A 23,299-nucleotide genomic window follows, 5' to 3' on the forward strand; every position below is an offset into this window, starting at 1 on the left:
GCTTTGCCATTCAATAAGATTGTGGCTGATCTGATCTTGGCCTCAACTCCACTTCCCTGCCTGCTCCCCATAACCCTTGACTCCCTTATCATTCAAAAATCTGTCTATCTCCGCCATAAATATATTCAATGACCCCACTAGAAAGCAGTTGTGCCATTTTCTGGTTTCCTTGTAAGGGGTAGAACCTATGCCTGTTTCTTGCAAGGGCAATGATGGTCCCGGGGACTCTGTACAGGGAGTTGGATGGGCATGGGTGCACCATTCCACACCTGTATTTATCTTGTGGCCTTGTGAATGTGGCTGGAAATGGATAGATTTTGCTCCTCAAGTGATGATATCTGTTTGATGACTGTCCGTTACCTTGAAGAATGTCACTTCTATGACATACAGCTATGAGTTACAGTGAGTTCAAGTGTTTCCTATATCTTCTTACTGTGCATCAGATTCATTATAAATGAGATCAATAAGATTAGCCAGAATAAAAGTTATGGAATTACAATTAATTGGCCTAATTCACAATTCTGGAAAAGTTTCAGCCTCACTTTTTTCTCAGCATTAATACAATGATTATTTTTCCCGACAACTTATATTATGTATATAGAATTGACAGCAACTAGACAAGGTTGTAGTCTATGCTGTTTGATACCGTTTTGAGCATCAAAAGAAACTGAACCTCCAACAGGTTCTGCTTTAACTTACATCGGTCTCAGCTATCGGAAGGTTTTCCCCCGCCAGCAGGTAACCCTCGACGAGATGGACACAATAATCCACGGAGGAGCCCACTAGGATGGACAGAGAGATGGCTTCCACTGCTCCCATCTCCCAGCCAACCCAGTACATGATGGCAACCATCAAGCAGATGACACCTGGCAAAAACATAATGGACATGCACATGTCATCACTCAAACACTCAATATCAGATCACACTGTTTAGCAAGGACAACTCCGAGAAAGTCAGCAAAACCATACACAGAGAAAGAAAGAACAAAAGAATGAACTTGCATTTATATAGTGCCTTTTGCAGCCAGTGAATCACTTCTGTAGTGTAATCACTTTTGTGTCATAGGCAAACAAGGAAGCCAATTTGTGCACAGCAACATTCTACAAACAGCAAATAAGATAAATCCAGCTAATTGGTTTTTGGTGATATTCATTGATTGATGAATGTTGACCAGGAGTCTTCTCTGTTCATCTTCAAATAGTACCATGGAATCTTTTACACCCATCTAAACAGGCAGACGGGGCCTTGGTTAACATCTCATTTGTAACGTGGCACCTCTAAGAATAAAACACTCCCACAATGCTGCACTGGAGTGTCCGCTTAGATGATGTGCTCAAATCTCTGGAGTGGGGCTTAAACCCATGACCTCCTGACTCATAGTCGAGAAGGCTCTTAAACAAGAAGGAAGTTTAGGAAAGAGGAAACTTTCCATAATCTTGGCCCGATAATCGATAGTCTTATGGGGCAAATCCCTGCTATATGAAAGTAATATTAATGGGTTCACGTGAAGTTCTTCTGTCCAGTATTTTAACCAAGGAAGAAACCACTTAAAATAAATTGATTAGAAACTTGATTAAAGATGGACCAATTCAATAAGAACCTGTTGGTGCATTCATATGCTACACGTTCACCCCATTGGCATCCTTAATAAAAACAATTAGAACTATTTACCTCATCAAAATATTTTTTCTTAATTTCAAAAGTAGGTTCCTGATGCTACCATTTCATTTGGTGGTGTCACTGTGACAATGTCTATTATGGGGATGTGTGTGTGAAGCCTCACTTGAGATGCGCTCGAATCAGGCTGACAAACAGTTCTCTCTGCTGTTTCATTTTAGCCCTTTAATTCCTGTGAATCATGTATTTTCTGCAGTGATACCATCCAAACCATCTCTCAGTGTAATCTCCACCTTACCTTCAACTGTCAATTGTTCTCATTTCTGACTTTAGTGCATATGATAAGTATATTACAACAATTTTTATTTACATAGCGGCCTTAACATAGAAAAACCGAGGTGCTCCAACTGAGGCTCAAGGTGAAAAAAATAGATGCTGAGCCAAAAAATAGGAGTGTGAGGTTGGTTTTAAGGAGGGTCTTAAAGTAAGAGAGGCAACGGAAGGCATGGTGGCCAATGCTGGGGTGAAGAAAGGGGAGGTTGCTCAATCGTAGGGCTGGAGGAGGTTACAGAGATAGGGAGGGGTGAGACCCTGAAAAGATTTAAACTCAAGGATGAGAATTTTAAAGATGAGACGTTGGGAGACTGGGAACCAATGTAGATCAGCTAGGACAGGGATGATGGGCTTGATGTGGTTGATAGGCAGCAGAGTTTGAATGAGTTGAAATTAATTTATTGATAAAGATATGTTATTGTGGGACCCGGGCTGGTCTCCTTTATCACCTGTATGAGGCCTATCTCAAATGTGCTTCTGCAGTCTCAACCCAGTTCCCACAGCAGAAAACTGCCCCTAATCTGACCATACAATGACAATCTCACTCACTAGGGAGAGGTCATAGGATGGCTGGTGTTAGAAATGGAAAACCGTCACAGTGGTACAGCAGGGGATGGCCTCCTGAGATTGAGAACCATTCTAAGGACGGTGAACATAAGAAAATGACGGGCAGAAAAAAACCAGCATGAGAACGAGACACTTCCTGACCCCTGCAGCCATGTAATCTTGTGGGAGAGTCAAAGAAACCGAGGAAGCCCAAGGGCCAATAATGGAAAAAGTACTCTGGAAAATTCCCCTCTGACCCCCTCAGGTGATCGCAACCGGAGATCACACGGACCAAGTGTTATCTGTTAATCCTGTGTAGTAGGAGCATTATTCTGCTATTGCTGATTTAGGAGTGGTTGATGTTGATACAAATAGGAGGAGTGACAGTTTAAGATGCCGTAAGTAATGCTAAGAAATCTTCTCCGTATGTTTATGACATCACTAACACGTGGGGGCTGAAATTGCCCCTTCCGATCAGGCCTCTGACCGTCTGAAAACATTGGTCACTGGCGGCGTGGAATGTCTGCTGACTTTCCATGGAGGGGTCGCCATTTTGTAAATTGCTCTTCCTCAGGAGCAGAGCGGTGTCCGGGACTGCTCCGCCCATTTTCCCGTCGCGGTGTGCATGCGCCAACCCCTTACTGTCTGGCGGGGACCCTCTCGTGAAATTACCCCTTACCTGAAATTGCCCTGCCGGAGCAGCACCACTTTTGCTGTTGGTGCGCTCTGTGAAATGGCGGCATGGCTGCCCTTAGAAGAGAGATGGCGCTGCCATTTGACGACATGTTTTTTTTTGTCGGCCGACTGCCGGGTCGGGCTGACAATTATAGCCGCAGGTTCCGCCGGACCGCCAAGCCGCTGGCCTGGCCAAAACCCTCCCTGGGGGTCCAGTGGACCTAACTAAAATGAATGCAGAGTTCGCAGCAGCTCTCCCCTTTAACTGAAGGGGAGAGACATTGTGACCTGCCGGCACTGATGACTGACAACGGTGGCCACTCTGCTCCGCCCCCACAATGAGGCCACTTCCGCCCCGCTGGGAAAAAACCCCGAAGAGCTGAATTTCGATGGATAGACCGCTGCATCCATTGCGGTGGCCAGAAGACTTCAAAAACAGTAGGTGCGCCCCGTTTCGGGCAGATGGCAATTTCTACCCCATAGTGACCAGAGGAAATCATCCCCCTACGATGCCCAACTGGAAAGGGCTTTACTCCATCACCTTGATAAGCACAAAATTCACAAAGAAAAGGAAGATAAATAGAATCCAATTCTACACCTGCTCCAATAGATGATGCCTGAAGTTCACTAGGTGCTGTGGAAATTCAGTCCCAAAATGGTGCAAGTGGTCGAAATAAAATAAATAAAATCCTACAGAACAAAGGGCTAACAAAAGATTCTTCGAGCTGTTTTAAGCAGGGTCTGTGGATACAGATGAGAGACATATCGTTCACAATTAGCACAGCAAAGACAATAATTTCAAAGTCAATTTGCCTGTGTTTTGCTTCAAAGGAACTGACAGCATACATATCAACATCAACTATATGTCACAGGACAGCTTAAACGAGCACCACTTCTGGAGATCTTGTGATTCTGTGAACTGGTTTATATGTGGTTTATATGAATCTAAGCACGCACGCACAGCAAAGGGTTTTACAATTTGTAATGTCTTGGTCAAATAGTTTGCATGCAATCTATTTATTCTGCTGTGGGTGAGGCTTCCTCTTTCTGTATTTTCAAGCTTGGCCAATGCTGTTCTGAAGCAGTGGCATGTGGGATGGGTAATTAATATGAATTATGAAATCTATCACTTTGAATTTTAACCAGGCTCCATGCTTTGCGGTCGCAGACAGCGGTTTTATATATCGATATATTAAAGGGGTAATGTCTGAATGAGAAAGTGCTAGGAAAATCTTTATCAGAAGGCGAAGATGTTACCTTCACCAAAAAGATGGCACATATACATTGTGATGATTTACTTCATCATATGCATGAGGAAAATAAAAGCTTTGCTGGGCATTTTTTCCAAACATGACAGACACTTTAATGGTCATAGCTCTGCAAATCCTCACTCGCCTCCACTGACTTATTTCAAAATCCTCATCTGCAAAGCATTTCATTGCCTCACACCACCCAACCACGCCAGCTGCTTCCAACCCTACATCTCATCTTCTGCTCTTGCATCCTCCTCAAACCCTACACCTCATCTTGTGTCCTCTCATCCTCCTCCAACCTTACATCTTATCTTGTACCCTCTCAACCCTACATCACATTTTGTGTCCTCTCATCCTCCACCAACCTTACATCTCATCTCGTGTCTTCTCATCCTCCTCCAACCCTACATCTCAACTTGTATCCTCCCAACCTTACATCTTATCTTGTACCCTTAAAAATCAACATTGTATCTTGCACCCTCCCAATCTCCTCCAACCCTACATCTTATCTCTTGTACCCTTCCAAACCTACAGCTAATCTTGCACCCTCCTAACCTCCTCCAACCATATATCTTATCATGTACTCTCCAACCGTACATCTTATCTTGTACCTTCTCAACCCTACATCTCATCTCGTGTCCTCTCATCCTCCTCCAACCCTACATCTCAACTTGTATCCTCCCAACCTTACATCTTATCTTGTACCCTTAAAAATCAACATTGTATCTTGCACCCTCCCAATCTCCTCCAACCCTACATCTTATCTCTTGTACCCTTCCAAACCTACAGCTAATCTTGCACCCTCCTAACCTCCTCCAACCATACATCTTACCTTGTACCTTCTCAACCCTACATCTCATTTCGTGTCCTCTCATCATCCTCCAAACCTACATCTCAACTTGTATCCTCCCAACCCTAGATCTCAACTTGTACCCTCCAAACCTTACATCTTACCTTGCACCCTTAAAAATGTACATCTTATCTTGTACCCTCCCAACATCCTCCAACATAGAAACATATAAAATAGGTGCAGGAGTAGGCCATTCAGCCCTTCGAGCCTGCACCACCATTCAATATGATCATGGTTGATCATGCAACTTCAGTACCCCATTCCTGCTTTCTCTCCATTTCCTTTGATCCCTTTGGCCATAAGGGCTAAATCTAACTCCCTTTTGAATATTTCTAACGAACTGGCCGCAACAACTTTCTGTGGTAGAGAATTCCACAGGTTCACAATTCTCTGAGTGAAGAAGTTTCTCCTCATCTCAGTCCTAAATGGCTTATCCCTTATCCTTAGATTGTGACCCCTGGTTCTGGACTTCCCCAACATCGGGAACATTCTTCCTTCATCTAACCTATCCAATCCCGTCAGAATGTTATATGTTTCTATGAGATCCCCTCTCATTCTTCTAAATTCCAGTGAATATAAGCCTAGTCGATCCAGTATTTCTTCATATGTTAGTCCTGCCATCCCGGGAATCAGTTTGGTGAACCTTTATTGCACTCCCTCAATAGCAAGAATGTCCTTCCTCAGATTAGGAGACTAAAACTGTACACAATATTCAAGGTGTGGCCTCACCAAGGTCCTGTACAACTGCAGTAAGACCTCCCTGCTCCTATACTCAAATCCTTTCGCTATGAAGGCCAACATGCCATTTGCCGCCTTCACCTCCTGCTGTACCTGCATGCCAACTTTCAATGACTGATGTACGACACCCAGGTCTTATCTTGTACCCTCCTAACTTCCTCCAACATTACATCTTATCTTGCACCCTTCCAACCTCCACCAACCCTACATCGTATTGTGTACCCTCCCAAGCTCGATCAACCATACATCTTATCTTGTACCCTCCAACCATACATCTTATCTTGTACCCTCCAACCATACATTTTATCTTGTACCCTTAAAAACCTACAGCTAATCTTGCACCCTCCCAACCTCCTCCAACCCTACATCTTATCTTGTATCTTAAAAACCGACAACTTATCTTGCACCCTCCCAACCTCCACCAAACTTACATCTTATCTTGTACTCTCCCAACCTCCTCCAACCCTACATCTTATCTTGCACCCTCCAACACTACATCTTATACCTTACGCCCACAGTGGCTGTGACTGGGAGGCTGGGCACTTCTTCACTGCACCATGAAACTGAATGCAAGTTATTCCACAGCGCTTCAACAGTGGACAACCGGGGCACACTGGCCCAGTCAGAAACTCTTGGCCCCACAAATTACCGAGTTGTGACCTCCAACTCTTTCATCGACATTCTGTGTACTTCCAACATTTTCAGTTTTTCTATCAGATTTCCAGCATTCACAGATTTTCTTTTTACCTCTATTAATCTAGCAAATGATGTTGCAGATGCCTTCTTTATCTAGGCTAGATAAGCGTATTATAGTCTTTCCTTAACTGTTCTATTTTATTCTGATGACTGTGGTTTGATATCAGGACACAATAGAAACAGAGCCTGCAACTTATTACCAGACGTTTTGCGTGGACAATGGGACCATTTACAATGGAATTCACTCTGCCAAGACACAATGTATGAGGAGCAAATTCAGACTCTCTGAAATGTCATTATTGAGCGACTTTCATTACAATAGAATTCATTGTAAGAAGCTTTCACTGCAGTTAATCTTGACTAATGCTAGATATAAATTAAGCCTGTATCAGCTCTGCACATATCTCACAAGACACATCTTTCTATATTTTTTTGTGAATAAGTAAGGATGGATATCAAAATAGAACAAATATAAAGCTTGGAAATCACAAAGAATCTGCACATTACCACTGCGCATTACTGCTACATGGGACTGTGCAGCCCCACTGTTTGACTCCGAGGTGTGGTACGTGAACCTTACTGGGTGGGGGGGAAAGCACATATCAATGTTAAATACACCCCCCATACAGTCGGCGAATAAAAGGCATGCATTTTCATTTACCCATCAAGCACAAATGATAGGGCAAATATTATGATTGTGCATTCCTAGCATGGACTATAACCCAGTTGGAGGGAAGCCTTGGACGTACTCCCACGATTTTCCATCATTTCATTTTAATAGAGTGTGAATTCCTGAGCTATAACCTTGATAAGGTTTTGCTTTAAAATCACGTTGAAGCAGTGAATCGCAGAATTCCAACCAGCTTCAGATGCAGTGGCTGGATTTACTGCCTATGGTTCGTTAATATGCTGTTTATGGGGATTTGTAGCAATTCTCCTTGGGTTCTAAGTGAAAGCATTTACTGCCTACAGTGTCTGACGTCAAAAATTTCCCCACCTGAGATTTTTTTTTAAACCAATTCCCGGTTATTGTCCCTGCAGAATGATCCGGGCTATTGGAATTCAAACCATTGTGTCTTTATGTAACTGCGAGTAGCTGTGCAGAAATGCCTGAATGCACCTTAAGAAATATTTTAGCAGGAATATTTCTCTAGTAGTCTTGGCTCAAGGCTCCCACAAGCAGAGTGAATGAATGTGCTAAAGCTGTGTCTTCAGACACCGCAAATCAGGCCCTGAACTAATTAACTATTAAAGTTAAAATGTATCAGAGGATAAAAAAAACTGAACAGAATGCCTGAAAGATACTATTGCAAATTCAGCGATAGTAAATGCAAAGAACAGAAGGAACTAATTCAAATATAGCAAGTAAAGTTCATAAGAAAATTCACATCAGTAGCTTCACTTCAGGTTCCATTTCTTTTCTTCTCTGGGTCCCATAACGTTTCCATAAAACCACATTATTTGTTTCCAGTCTCAGGGCCCAATTTTCCCCAATGCCGTATTTTGGCGTACTGCAAGAGTTACGCCCGTTTTTTGGGCCCCGACTACTCCAAAAAAATAACTAGCAAGTTGCTCCATTCTATTTTTCGAAATTGGTGCCACGCAGCCTGTCCTTCAGCTTCCGGGGGTGGAGCTTAATTTCTGCGCTGATAAAGCAATGCCACCCCCTTCTGCACATGTGCAAAAAAAAGGGAAGTTTTTGGCGTGATTGCTATCGGCGCGCATGCCCAGTACAGCTCCCGGTCTGCATTCGTCCATTTTTAAGGAGCCAGTTGTGTGAGAACTTTAATTCTTATTGGAAAAATTGGAGCTCGAATACAAGATGCAATGCAGCTCAAGGGCCAAGAATTTCTTACAAGATGAAGTGGAGGTACTAGTTACTGTAATTGAGGCCAGATGGCAGGAGCTGGACACCAGCAGAGGTCACATAAAAGTTTCACCAAAAGAAATGAAGAAACGCTGGAAACAACTTGCAGAAGATTACAGTGCAATGGTGACCACCCCGAAGTCTGGAAGCCAGTGCAAAAAGTGGCAGGACCTTGGTCAAGTAGTTAGTATAAGTAATATTTTTAGTTATTCATGAATTGCAATTGTAAATGGGACCATTTGTATATGTCCCATCCAGCAGAAAGACACCCTCTCTAAAAAGTTATATTTTCATCTTTGCAGAGGAAGGTGGCACATAACAAAAGGGAAAGAACTTGAACAGGAGGCGGCCTGGCAAATCTGCACCCACTGACACCCTTGGAAAACAGGGTCGCTGCTTTGATGGATCCTGCCTGGAGAAAAGCAACCACCACTGCACAAGCTGGGCCCACACTCAAGGGAGCGGGAAAGTCCTGAAAATTCCATAGTTTGGCTTCCCTAAATGTTAAGTACTGCACGGACTAGCCATGCTTTGGTTCATGGGGATGTCTCCATCAGCTACGCTTCGGTTGATGCAATGTGCTATCATTCATCGTGGTCCTTCAAATCAGCCTGCTGCCTGCGCTGTGTGAGCCTACTCATGCCACCCACCCTGCCCCCTCCTCTGCTGCTAATCATTTGTCTGTTCTGTTATAGTTTTCATGTATTCTTGACTCCCTCCAAAATTTTGCCTAAAAACAATGGCGTCTTTCTGTGCCGATTTTTTAATGTGCGCTGCTTTTTCTTAAGTGCCCAGAAAGGTTTTTGGGAGTGGTTACATATGCTGTCCTCGGAAAAATTACATTGGCCAAACTTGCATAAATGTGAAAAACTGGCGCAGACATCAGGTTACGCCCATGACGCAAAAAAAACTAACCTAAAAAAATCGTACGTAACTGAGTTACGCTGGCACACAATCTTTGGGGAAACTTGGATATTTTAATTCAGACCAAAAAAAAGCGGCACGCGCCAAAAAAACTGCGCCAATTGCTGGGGAAAATTGAGCCCTTAGTCCTAGGAGTTCACTCCTCCAGGCCCCAACTAGGCTCAAGAGTTGCTCTAAGTCTGGCTCAGTCTTGCCTCTATACCCCAAACAGATCCATAAACCCACCTTCTGGGCTCAAACAAACCTAGCAGCTCTTTCACTCCATGCCCCAAAACATGTCCATGCGTAGCTTTGGCTTAGTGGTTACATTCTCACCCGAGTCGGAAAGCTGTGGGTTTCAGTCCCACTTCTGAAACTTGAGCGTTAAAACTAGGCTGACACTTCAGTGCAGTGCTGAGGGAGTGCTGCACTATCGGAGGTGCCGTCTTTCAGAAGAGATGTTAAACCGAGGCCCAGCTGCTCTCTCAAGTGGACTTAAAAGATCGCATGGCATTATTTAAAAAAGAGCAGGGGAGTTCTCCCCAGTGTCCTGGCCAATATTTAACCCTCAATTAACACCACTTAAACAGATTATCTGGTCATTATAACACTGCTATTCGTGGGACCTTACTGTACACAAATTAGCTGGCACATTTCACTAAATTACAATAATGGCTATACTTCAAAAGTACTTCATTGTCTGTAAAGTGCTTTGGGATGTCCTGAGGTTATGAAAGATACTATATAAATGCAAGTTCTTTCTACCCCATCTGAACCCTAACAAACCCAGTAACTCTCCCTCCTCTATCATTCAAACAGGCACAGAAGGTCTCTGCTCTCCAGACTCTAAACCAATCTAGTATTTTCCTTTCTTTCCCTAGACCCCAAATAGAAGCTCACCCTCTCTAGGCCCTTTGTAGCCCTCCAGTGTATCCATTATTATATAAATTCACGAGGTTATGATGGCATCATGTTGCAGAGATTGCATGGCAACTGTCCAAGATTGATGTGGACACTCAGTGTATTGGTGGATTGGCCCTCATGTCCTCAGATCAAAATTAATGCAACTTACTCTCTCCCTCCTCAGCTCTACACTGGTTAGCTTCAACTTGCCTCTTGTTGCTGTTGCCGCTGCAAGCTAGTGATTGAATGTGGCTGTATCTTGTGGATGGGACTTCCCGCAAAGTCAGAAAATACCATCCAATGTATCCAGTCACATTTAATCGCTTCAGCTTACAACTGCAACACGAAAAAGACTGAATGGTTTATGAACTCCCTGAAGTGGCATTGAGAGGAGGGTTACATATGATTACATAGGATATACGACACAGAAACAGGCCATTCGACCCAACCAGCCATACCGGCGTTTATGCTCGAATGGCGCCTCCTCCTGCCTTTCCTCATCTAACTCTATCAGCATAACCCTCTATTCCCTTCTCCCTCATATGCTTGTCTAGCCTCCCCTTAAATGCATCTATACTATTTGCTCCAACCACCTCCTGTGTTAACGAGTTCCACATTCTCATCACTCTTTGGGTAAAGACATTTCTTCTGAATTCCCTATTGGATTTCTTGATGACTATCTTATATTGATGGCCTCTAGTTATGCTCTTCCCTACAATTGGAAACATTCTCTCGGTATCCATTCTATCAAAACCTTTCATAATTTTAAAGACCTCTATTAGGTTATCTCTCAGTCTTCTTTTTTCAAGAGAAAAGAAACGCAGCCTGTTCATCCTTTCCTGATATGTATACCCTCGTATTTCTGGTATCATCCTTGTAAATCTTCTTTGCACTCTCTCCAGTGCCTCCATATCCTTTCTATAATATGGCGACCAGAACTGTACACAGTACTCTAAGTGTGGTCTAACCAAGGTTCGATACAGGTTTAACATAACTTCCCTACTTATTAATTCTATAACTCCAGAAATAAACTCTAGTGCTTGGTTTGCTTTTTTGTTTTATGGCCTTGCTAACCTGTGTCACAACGTTTAGTGATTTGTGTATTTGTTCCTCTACCAAACCTAGACTCGCACCCTCCAAGTAATAAGTGACCTCCCTATTCTTCCTACCAAAATGTAATACCTCACATTTGTGTGTATTGAACTTCATTTGCCAATTATATGTCTATTCTACAAGTTTATTAATGTCCTCCTGTAACTTGTTGCAGTCCTCCTCACTATTGACTAACGTCCCCAAATTTGGTGTCATCCGCAAATTTAGAAATTGTGTTTTTGATTCCAAAGTCTAAAACATTAATATAAATTGTGAACAACAGTGGTCCCAGCACTGATCCTTGTGGAACACCACTACCCACCTTCTGCCACTGTGAATACCCCTTTTACCCCTACTCTCTGCTTTTTGTCTTGAAGCCAGCTAGTTATCCATTCTGCTACTTGTCCCCTGACGCCGCATTCTCTGATCTTATTCATCAGTCTATTATGGGGTACCTTATCAAAGGCCAATTGAAAATTTAGATAAATTACATCTACTACATAACCATTGTCTACTCTCTCTGTTATCTCTTCAAAAAATTCAATGAGGTTGATCAAGCAAGACTTTTGCTTTTGAAATCCATGCTGACTATTCATTATTATATTTTTGGTTTCTAGATGTTCTTCTATTTTCTCCTTTAGTAAGGATTCCATTATTTTTCCTACCACCGATGTTAAGCTGACTGGTCTATAATTTCCTGAACATGTTCTATCCCCCTTCTTAAATATGGATATTATTTTAGCTATCCGCCAGTCCTCTGGCACTGCACCTTTTTCTAACGAATTATTAAATGTGTACTAAGGCCTCTGCTATTTCTTCCCTAGATCCTTTTGAAAAGCGTGGATGCAATCCATCTGGACCCGGGGTTTTATCCTCTGAGTTTGATTAGTTTATTTAATATATCCCCTCTTTTTATTTTAACTGCACTTATCTCATTACTAATCTCATCATCCAATGTCATGTCCACCTATTCTACATCCCTGGTAAATACGGAAGCAAATTAATTATTTAATATTTCTGTCATCTCTCTATCATTACCTGTGGTATTATCCTGCCTATCCCTTAATGGCCCTATTCCCATCCCAACCTTCCTTTTTTATTGATGTGCCTGTAAAATATTTTACTATTTTGTTTTGTATTCCTTGATCATTTAATTTCATAGTTCCTCTTTGCCTTCCTAATTGTTTTTTTGACTTCTTTCCTAATCTTTTCGTATTCTCTTTTACCAGGCACTCCCCTGCTGTCTATGTACTTAATGTATGCCTCTTTCCTTACAGTCAATCATTCCCTTATGCTTTATTCATCCATGAAGTCTCATTAGTGTTTAGTTTGTTCTTTCCTTTTAATGAAATATATTATTCCTACACTCTGTTGGAACACTATTTTAAATGTTCCCCATTGCTGTTCTACAATATTGTTGCCCATTTTATTTTCCCAAATTCTATTCTCAGCCCCTCAAAATCATCTTTTCTCCAATCTATTACCCTGGTTTTCATCTTACTTATGTCCTTCTCAATTATCATTTTAAAGTGTATTATATTATGGTCGCTATTGCCTCGATGTTCCCCTATTTTTACTTCTCTTATCTGCTCTGATTCATTCCCCATTACTAGATCCAATAGTGAATCCTCCCCTATTGGGCTTTTTACATATTGGGCTAGAAAGGAGTCCTGTACACATTGTAGGAACTCCATTCCCTTATCTCCTTCACCTACCTCTTTTGTCCAATAGATATCGGGGTAGTTGAAATCTCCCATGATTATTTTTTGCTCATTTCTCTAATTTGTCTGCATATTTTTTCCTCCATCTCCCTTCCACTATTAGCTGGTCTGTAGACTACACGTAATAGTGTGATTGATCCTTTATTATCTTTTATCTCTAATCATATGGATTCTATTTTTGTCTTGCTGATAGCTGCGTCACTTTTTTCTACTGCCATTACGTTATCCCTAATAAGTACAGCTACTCCACCTCCCCTTTTTCCCTCTCTGTCTTTTCTAAATATGTTATACCCTGCAATTTTTAATTCACAGTCCTCATTTTTCTGTAGTCATGTCTCAGTATTCCCTACTATGTCTGGTTTCTTGCAACACATGGTTGCCTCCAGCTCCCCTGTTTTAATACACACACTGTGCATTGTTGTACAGACAGTTTAGCTCATTTTTAACTGGATTTCCTCTCACTTTATGTTGAACCATCTTTTTAGACTCCTGTTATATGGCAGGGGGATGGGAACCTATTTTGGGAGACAGAGGGAAATAGAAAGGGAGCAGAAGCAAAAGATAGAAAGGAGAATAGTAAAAGTGGAGGGCAGAGAAATCCAAGGCAAAAAGCAAAAAGGGCCACATTACAGCAAGATTCAAAAGTGTGTTAAAAAGACAAGCCTGAAGGCTCTGTGCCTCAATGCGAGGAGTATTCGGAATAAGGTGGATGAATTAACTGCGCAGATAGCAGTTAATGGATACGATGTGATTGGTATCACGGAGACATGGCTCCAGTGTGACCAAGGCTGGGAACTCAACATCCAAGCTGGTTAAAGAGGAAATCAATGCAATTGTAAGGAAGGACATTAGCCTGGATGATGTGGAATCAGTATAGGTGGAGCTGCGGAATTCCAAAGGGCAGAAAATGCTAGTGGGAGTTGTGTATAGACCACCAAATAGTAGTAGTGAGGTTGGGGACAGCATCAAACAAGTAATAAGGGATGTGTGCAATAAAGGTACAGCAGTAATCATGGGCGACTTTAATCTACATATAGATTGGGCTAATCTAACTGGTAGCAATGCGGTGGAGGAGGATTTCCTGGAGTGTATTAGGGATGGTTTTCTAGACCAATATGTCGAGGAACTAACTAGGGAGCTGGCCATCCTAGACTGGGTGATGTGTAATGAGAAGGGACTAATTAGCAATCTTGTTGTGCGAGGCCCTTGGGGGAAAAGTGACCATAATATGGTAGAATTCCTTATTAAGATAGAGATTGACAACGTTAATTCGGAAACTAGGGTCCTGAACTTAAGGAAAGATAACTTCGACGGTATGAGGTGTGAATTGGCTAGAATAGACTGGCAGAGGATACTTAAAGGGTTGACGGTGGATAAGCAATGGCAAACATTTAAAGATCACATGGATGAACTTCAGCAATTGTACATCCCTGTCTGGAGTAAAAGTAAAACTGGGAATGTGGCTCAACCATGGCTAACAAGGGAAATTAAGGATAGTGTTAAAACCAAGGAAGAGGCATATAAATTGGCTAGAAAAAGCAACAAACCTGAGGACTGGGAGAAATTTAGAATTCAACAGAGGAGGACTAAGGTTTAATTAAGAAGGGGAAAATAGAGTACGAGAGGAAGCTTGCAGGGAACATAAAAACTGACTGCAAAAGCTTCTATAGATATGTGAAGAGAAAAAGACAAACGTAGGTCCCTTTCAGTCGGAATAAGGTGAGTTTATAATGGGGAACAAAGAAATGGCAGACCAATTGAACCAATACTTCGGTTCTGTCTTCACAAAGGAAGATACAAATAACCTTCTGAATGTACTAGGGGACAGTGGGTCTAGTGAGAATGAGGAACTGAAAGATATCCTTATTAGGCGGGAAATTGTGTTAGGGAAATTGATGGGATTAAAGCCCAATAAATCCCCGGGTCCTGATAATTTGCATCCCAGAGTACTTAAGGAAGTGGCCCTAGAAATAGTGGATGCATTGGTGATCATTTTCCAAAGTCTATCGAGTCTGGATCAGTTCGCATGGACTGGAGGGTAGCTAATGTAACGCCACTTTTTTAAAAAGGAGGGAGAGAGAAAGCGGGTAATTATAGACCGGTTCGCTTGACATCAGTTGTGGGGAAAATGTTGGAATCAATCATTAAGGATGAAATAGCAGCCCATTTGGAAAGCAGTGACAGGATCGGACTGAGTCAGCATGGATTTATGAAAGGGAAATCATGCTTGACAAATCTTCTGGAATTTTGTGAGGATGTAACTAGTAGAGTGGACAAGGGAGAACCAGTGGATGTGGTGTATTTGGACTTTCAAAAGGCTTTTGACAAGGTCCCGCACAAGAGATTGGTGTACAAAATCAAAGCGCATAATATTGGGGGTAATGTACTGAAATGGATAGAAAACTGGTAGGCAGACAGGAAGCAGAGAGTCGGGATAAAGGGATCCTTTTCAGAATGGCAGGCAGTTACTAGTGGGGTGCCACAGGGCTCAGTGCTGGGACCCCAGCTCTTTACAATATACATTAACGATTTGGATGAAGGAATAGAGTGTAATATCTCCAAGTTTGCGGATGACACTAAACTGGGTGGCGGTGTGAGCTGTGAGGAGGACGCTAATAGGCTGCAGGGTGACTTGGACAGATTAGGTGAGTGGGCAAATACATGGCAGATGCAGTATAATGTGGATAAATGTGAGGTTATCCATTTTGGGGGCAAAAACACGAAGGCACAATATTATCTGAATGGTGGCAGACTAGAAAAAGGGGAGTTGCAACGAAACCTGGGTGTCATGGTTCATCAGTCACTGAAAGTGGGCACGCAGGTACAGCAGATGAAGAAGACAAATGGTATGTTGGCCTTCATAGCTAGGGGATTTGAGTTTAGGAGCAGGGAGGTCTTACTGCAGTTGTACAGGGCCTTAGTGAGGCCTCACCTGGAATATTGTGTTCAGTTTTGGTCTCCTAGTCTGAGGAAGGACGTTCTTGCTATTGAGGGAGTGCAGCGAAGGTTCACCAGACTGATTCCAGGGATGGCTGGACTGTCATATGAGGGGAGACTGGATTAACTGGGCCTGTATTCACTGGCATTTAGAAGGATGAGAAGGGATCTCATAGAAACATATAAGATTCTGACGGGACTGGACAGGTTAAATTCGGGAAGAATGTTCTCGATGTTGGGGATGTCCAGAACCAGGGGACATAGTCTTTGGATAAGGGGTAGGCCATTTAGGATTGAGATGAGGAGAAACTTCTTCACTCAGAGAGTTGTTGACCTGTGGAATTCCCTGCCGCAGAGAGTTGTTGATGCCAGTTCATTGGATATATTCAAGAGGGAGTTAGATATGGTCCTTACGGCTAAGGGGATCAAGGGGTATGGAGAGAAAGCAGGAAAGAGGTACTGAAGGAATGATCAGCCATGATCTTATTGAATGGCGGTGCAGGCTCGAAGGGCTGAATGGCCTACTCCTGCACCTATTTTCTATGTTTCTATGTTGAAGAACTCTATTTATTCCCTTGCCATCAATGTCCTCTCTTACTTTATTCTTTCCTATGCTCTCACTCCTGTTTTGTTTATAATTAGGAGAGAGGGGAACAGTGCGTGGGCGGGAGCAGAGAGTGCTGATTGAAGCACAGAGTCTGGGAGGAAGGAAAGTATCACCATAAACCACAGACTGGGGCAGGGGAGGAGGAGAGTGCCAACATAAAGCATGGACCGGTGGGTACCGGGAAAGGAAAGTGGCAGGTTGAATTGAAGGAGAAGAGTGCTAGCATAATTGGAAAGGTTGGACAGATAATGCAACTGTGAACTACATGTCAAATATTTTCTAGGGTGCATGTCCCCAGACTCCCTACAAAATAAATGTGGAGCCTTCAATACTTGCATCCCCCTTCAGAGTTTCATGTACCTATGCTGTACCCTTCAATATAGGTGAAGGAGTGTTGGGTATACATACAGCTTGAGCAACATGCCCATGTTCCACTGCACTTTCAGTATAATTACTTGTGGTCTGGTTTTTGGGGGGCTGTGTCAACTTTTTTATGATTTCTTTGCCAGTTTTCTAGTTTAGTATGCATGTTATTGACCTAATTAATGACAAAAACTGCATTAACTATGACAGACTACAACATCTGGAAAGGTAACTAACAAGGATTTTGTAAATATTGAAGAAAGGAGAATGAACTTGCATTGATACAGTGCATTTCACGTCGTCAGGATGACTCAACAAATTACTTTTGAAGTGTAGTCAATCTTGTTATGGAAACAAATATTTTAAATGGTGCATAGTTATTCAGCTGCTGTTTTAAGAAGGTACTAAAGAGAAAAGCAGATTCTTAAAATGGCACCTAAAATGTTAATTTGCCCATTCATCTACTAGTTTCACACGACATTGCATTTAATAGGTACACGGGTGATTTTTTTTGTCACTAATTATTTCAATAACATACATACTCATAGAATCATAGAATAGTTACAGCAGGGAAGAAGGCCATTCAGCCCCGTGCTGATTCTCAGCTAGTCCCACTCCCCTGCCCGTTCTCCATAGCCCTGCAATTTCTTTTCCTTCAGATACTTATCCCCTTTTGAAAGATAGAATTGAATCGCCTCCACCACCCTTTCCAGCAGTGCATTCCAGATCTTAGCCTCTCGCTGTGTAAAAAAGATTTTTCTTACATCGTCTTTGGTTCTTTTGCCAATCACCTTAAATCGTTGTCCTCTGGTTCTCGACCCTTCTGCCAATGGGAACAGTTTCTCTCTATCTACTCCATCCAGACCCTTCATGATATTGAATACCTCTATCAAATCCCCTGAATCTTCTCTACTAAACTCGAAAACTGGCAACAGAATCAAAAGAAGGTTCACTAGGTTGATTCCGGAGATGAGGGGGTTGACTTATGAAGATAAATTGAGTAAGCTGGGCCTATACTCATTGGAGTTCAGAAGAATGAGAGGTGATCTCATTGAAACATACAAGATAATGAAGGGGCTTGACAAGGTGGATGCAGAGAGGATATTTCCACTCATAGGGGTAACTAAAACTAAGGGACATAGACTCAGAATAAGGGGCCACCCATTTAAAACTGAGATGAGGAGACATTTCTTCTCTGAGGGTTGTAAATCTATGGAATTCTCTGCCCCAGAGAGCTGTGGAGGCTGGGTCATTGAATATACTTAAGGCGGAGTTAGACAGATTTTTGAATGATAAGGGAGTAAAGGGCTAAGGGGAGCGGGCAGGGAAATGGAGCCGAGTCCATGATCAGATCAGCCATGATCTTATTGAATGGCGGAGCAGGCTCGAGGAGCCAAATGGCCTATTCCTACTCCTATTTCTTATGCTCTTATATTCTTAAAAAAGTTGACACAGACCCAAAAAAGCTTGACAAGTAATTGCATTGAAAGTGCAATGGGACATGGGCATGTTGCTCAAGCTGTATATATACCCAACACTCCTCCACATGTAGATACATACATGTAGTTTGCACACATTTGGAAAAACAAAGAAGGTGAGGGGAGGGGGTTTAGGTGCATTTATCTGACATTGTTACCTGCCATACATTAGCCAAGGGATGAGCTAACAAAAAGAATAAAATAACTGATGGTTCTCTTACCTAGAATGGTCAGCAGGACTGGTAAGAGGAGTAGAACGTGGGTGGTAAAAATAGCGACTGCAGCGACACAGATTACCAGAGAGAGAATCAAACTGTACAATGCACTCTGAACACCTGCAGAGGGGGAAAAGACACTATAATGTTCCCTGAGCCATTCCAAACGATAATGGAATATGACATCATTGCTGAACAACAGTGAGACAGTTATTCAATCAGGCAGTCTGGTGACAACATTCATTGCGAGACTGAAGCTTCCGTGCATTAATCAACATAAACAGAACCCCCACAATTCAATTAGTACCTTAAACTCACCACCGGATCTAGTTTTTTGTTAATATCTACTAGCTCACAGTAAGTCAGTTGATGTCCTATGTTATAGCAACAGGAGTGTCATATCAGTTAACTCATGATTGTATTCTGCTGTTAAAGTGCAACTGTGTTTAAGTTGACTTCTTTCTTCAATGCTACCTAGTCTAACTGGCACCTACACAGAATATTGAGGTCAATTAGAGGTTAATGCTTTGTAAATTAGCAGGTAAGAACATAAGAATTAGGAGCAGGAGTCGGCAATACAGCCCCTCGATCCTGCTCCGCCATTCAGTAAGATCCTGGATGATCTTCAACCTCAACTCCACTTTCCCGACAAATCCTCACATCCCTTGATTTCCTCAGAGTCCAAAAATCTATCGCTCTCATCCTTGAATATTCCCAAAGACTGATCAATTTCTGGTTCCAAGTCAGGAAAAAGGCCCGCACTAAATAACTGGCTCTCTTTCTTTTAAATATCTGTATAGACTTTTGACAATTTGTAGTGTGACATCTGAAAAGTGATAGGCTCACAACCTTTATATAGCTAGCTAACTGTGCGAGCATACTGCTTTATCAGTGGCGATTGTACAGTCCTGTTTACTTCTGTATGATTCCCTAGTGTGACCCTATATTATCTTGTTCAAGCTCTATGATTCACAATGTAGCGCTATAAATAAGGATACATACACCCCAGCACGGTTCATGCAATTATGATTTACAGGATAAAGTTCAATCACATAGTCTTTGCCATATGTGCATCATTTGCTACAACACGGATTAAGATGAAGGAAGAAACAGATACCTGGGGACCACTCCAGTGAGTTAAGAGAAGCAACTGCAGGAATAATTGTAACAATGGTCAATAATAATGATTCTTTTTCTCCTGTACACTTTTTCTTGTGCTCTGAGAAGGGTATTATTAGAAGATAGAGAATTCAGGATATTTCATCGTTTAGGATCCCTTAACCATTAAGGCGTTTACTTCAGCAACATCTACAGGGTTGCAGGAAATCTGATTTCAGTTTTCATTTTGGTTATCGAGATTTCGCTCCTGCATTATTTAACTTAACAACTACATCTGCAGAACCTACTTGGGAAGGTATTGACAGGAAGCTCTGAAGGATTACATTAAGAAAATGGAAGCTGAAGTACAATCAAAAATGTTTAAACAAAATATCCACAAGCAATGACTTCAGTAGCTTTCAATGTTGGGCAGCATTGGCCCAAACACGTGCTGTATCACGAAGCAGAGGGGATGGTTCCTCTGAAGCTATTCCTTCTACAGTGAATCCCTGATCTTAGCTGGGCTGGTCACAGAAGGGCCATGAATGAGAGACCTTTGCAGACAGAGGAAAGATCAGAAGGCTAGGCACTCCCCAGTCTTGTACTTTTTGTTATATATGAATTCCCAGGATGTGACCATCACTGGCAAGGCCAGCATTTATTGCCCACCCCAATTGCCCTTGAGAAGGTGGTGGTGAGGTGCCTTCTTGAATCGCTGCAGTCCGTGTGGTGAAAGTACTCCCACAGTGCTGTTAGGGAGGGAGTTCCAGGATTTTTCACCCAGCATCCATGAAGGAATGGTGATATATTTCTAAGTCAGGATGGTGTGTGACTTGGAGGGGAACTTGGAGGTGATGGTGTTCCCATGCGCCTGCTGCCCTTGTCCTTCTAGGAGATAGAGGTTGTGGGTTGAGAACAACTATTTGGGAGGTGCTGTCGATGAGGAGAGGCCCAAGAAAGGGGAATGCTGTATGATACAAGAACATCTATGGACCCAAGAGAAAAAAGCCATACCGAGTTGAGTACTGGCTGCTTTTAAATAAGCAGCCGATAGCATATAACGCAAGCAAAATAATATACTGATCCTGTGCCAGTACTGGGGTCAGAAGGCACTGGCATTATGTCTGTGTTGACCCATTACCATTTCCTCTCGATCTGAAGTAGATTACTATTATTATTTTAAACTATCAATTGAAAATTTCAGCCTTTTGTGTCTTATCTCATGAACCTGCAATGACTTTCTTGTGACTTGCCTATTATTTCCATGAAAATCTGTTTCCAGTGCTCGCAGGTCTGAAATCCATGACGTAGAGATGAATGTTCAGAAAACTGCCGTAGCTGCTCCTGGAGGTAGTTTTCCCATTTCAAGTAGTCTGCATAGGTCTGAAATGAGGACTTTCCTTTATAGGTTGTCTGCAAAGGATCAAGGAGAAGATCATGGAGATAGCAAGGAGAATCAAAATAGCTAAAATCACATATTGCATCACATCAGTGATTCTTCCGCGTAAACTGTAATGCAAAGTAGAGTTACATTTTGGCGGTGCCCACCAGTAACATTTATATAGCACCTTTAATGTAGTAAAACGTCCCAAGGTGCTTCACAGGAAAGCAATGAGACAAAAATTGACACCGAGCCAGGAAAGGAGATATTAAGACGGGTGACTAAAAGCTAGGTCAAAGAGGCAGGTATTAAGGAGCGTCTTAAAGGAGGAAAAGTGGAGAGGTTTCAGGAGGGAATTCCAGAACTTAGGACCTAGACAGCTGAAGGCACGGTCGCCAATGGTGGGGTGAATGGAGTGGGCGATGCACAAGAGACCAGAGTTGGAGGAGCGCAGTGGTCTTGGAGGGTTGTAGGGCTGGAGAAGGTTACAGGGATAGAGTGGGGAGAGGTCATGGTGGAATTTGAACACAAGGATGAAAATTTTAAAACCGAGGTGTTGGTGGACTGGGAGCCAACCTATATCGGCGAGCACAGGGGTGATGGGCAAGCAGGATTTGGTACTGGGAAAGTGTCACCTTTATACTTAAAGTTTCAAAAATCCTGCTCAATGTTCTTCTCCATTTAAATCAGTCACCAGGTGCTGGTCTCTGTTGGTCAACTGGGCGGGACTGTGTAATACAGGCCCAGTTGGAAACGCACGGTACTGGCTCCGAGTGACTACTGTTTGCAATGAGAGGTGCTTGATCGGACACCAGAGTTAAAGAGCCATACTTCTACTTAGTGCTGTCAGTTCTCTGCAGGTTGGGTGATTCATATTTAGGGCTGCAGCCGATGAAGAACAGTGCGTATGTCTGCAGCTGATCGCATCGTGATAAATCCAAACTGAGACCCATGTCATACTCTTTAGATAGGGCTACCAGTCCTCCAGGATTGGCCCGGAGACTCCAGGAATGAAGAATTAATCTCCAAGACAGTGCTGCAAGCAACCCGGGAGATAAATGATAGGGGCATTAAAAAATGTTTTTTTTTTTCCATTTTCTTTGAACACTTTAATTTCTTATTTATAAAAAATACTGGACATGGACAAAAGGCTGTTTGACTGACTGTCGAGATTCATCTGATCGCTTTCCAATTGGGGTGGGAAGGCAGGGCACTGTGAGGTTGCACATGTCGGGCGACCAATGGAGAGAGTGTGGGGGTGGGGAGGTTCAAGGTCATGTGATGAAGCTTCCTGAAATACATCCAATCCTATGTTTAGCCAGAATCAATTAAAGACGTAGTGGTCGAAATTGCCCTGTGCCCCGATTAGGATGGTAACCTTTTGGGACCGGGACTTTTAGCGCCCGGCGCGGAAGTCCCGCCCCTGCCGTGGAATTGCCCTTACTTCCCCTGAAAGGAAGCGGAGTGCAACGCTTAAATTGGAGGGCTACTGCGCACTTTGCACGGCCTCTGATGGCCTCTACTGGGTCACCAAGGCAGCGTGCAACCGGGCCAGCAGCCCGGCACCCAAGATGGAGTGCCGAGCTGCATGATGGCAGCCTGGACCACACTAGGGCTGTCATTGTGGAGCCGACCTGAGAATCATCCGACAAAAAAAGATGACGGTCTGGGGCACTGGCGCCCTCCCCTTTAATCACCGCCCCGAGAGTGGATGGTAGCTAGCTTTGCGACCTGCGGAGCTGGCGTTAATGTCCGCTCATGCCGGCCTCATGGGCTGCGGGACAATTTCCTCTGTGGGGCGGTAAGGAATCGGCGTGGGGTCGCCCCACATGGTGATGAAGTCATCGGCGGTTGTGCGGTGGCCCGCGGTGCTAACCGCTGGGTGCTGTATTGGCAGCGCCTCCGTAAATTCCTGGGCAATTTTCTGGGAGGCAGTAGAATCCCTTCCCCCGGGCAAAATTTGTCTTGCTGTTAGCTCTCCCTGGAGGCGCTAATAGGGGTATAAAAAGGAGCAATTTCGCCCCC

General features: G+C 43.0%; 1 protein-coding gene across 1 annotated transcript in view; it reads right to left on the reverse strand.

Annotated features, from left to right (window-relative positions):
- The window catches only part of disp3 (dispatched RND transporter family member 3), a 333,206-nt gene that overhangs the window by 17,685 nt on the left and 292,222 nt on the right, over positions 1 to 23,299 (reverse strand). The window contains exons 23-25 of the mRNA XM_070860919.1: positions 21,147 to 21,306; positions 18,802 to 18,915; positions 700 to 866 (exon numbers count right to left, since the gene is read on the reverse strand). Coding sequence (XP_070717020.1) covers positions 700 to 866; positions 18,802 to 18,915; positions 21,147 to 21,306 — 441 coding nt within the window. The remainder of the gene's footprint in view (positions 1 to 699; positions 867 to 18,801; positions 18,916 to 21,146; positions 21,307 to 23,299) is intronic.

Source organism: Pristiophorus japonicus, chromosome 18, assembly GCF_044704955.1.
Source record: "Pristiophorus japonicus isolate sPriJap1 chromosome 18, sPriJap1.hap1, whole genome shotgun sequence".
Lineage (NCBI taxonomy): Eukaryota > Metazoa > Chordata > Chondrichthyes > Pristiophoridae > Pristiophorus > Pristiophorus japonicus.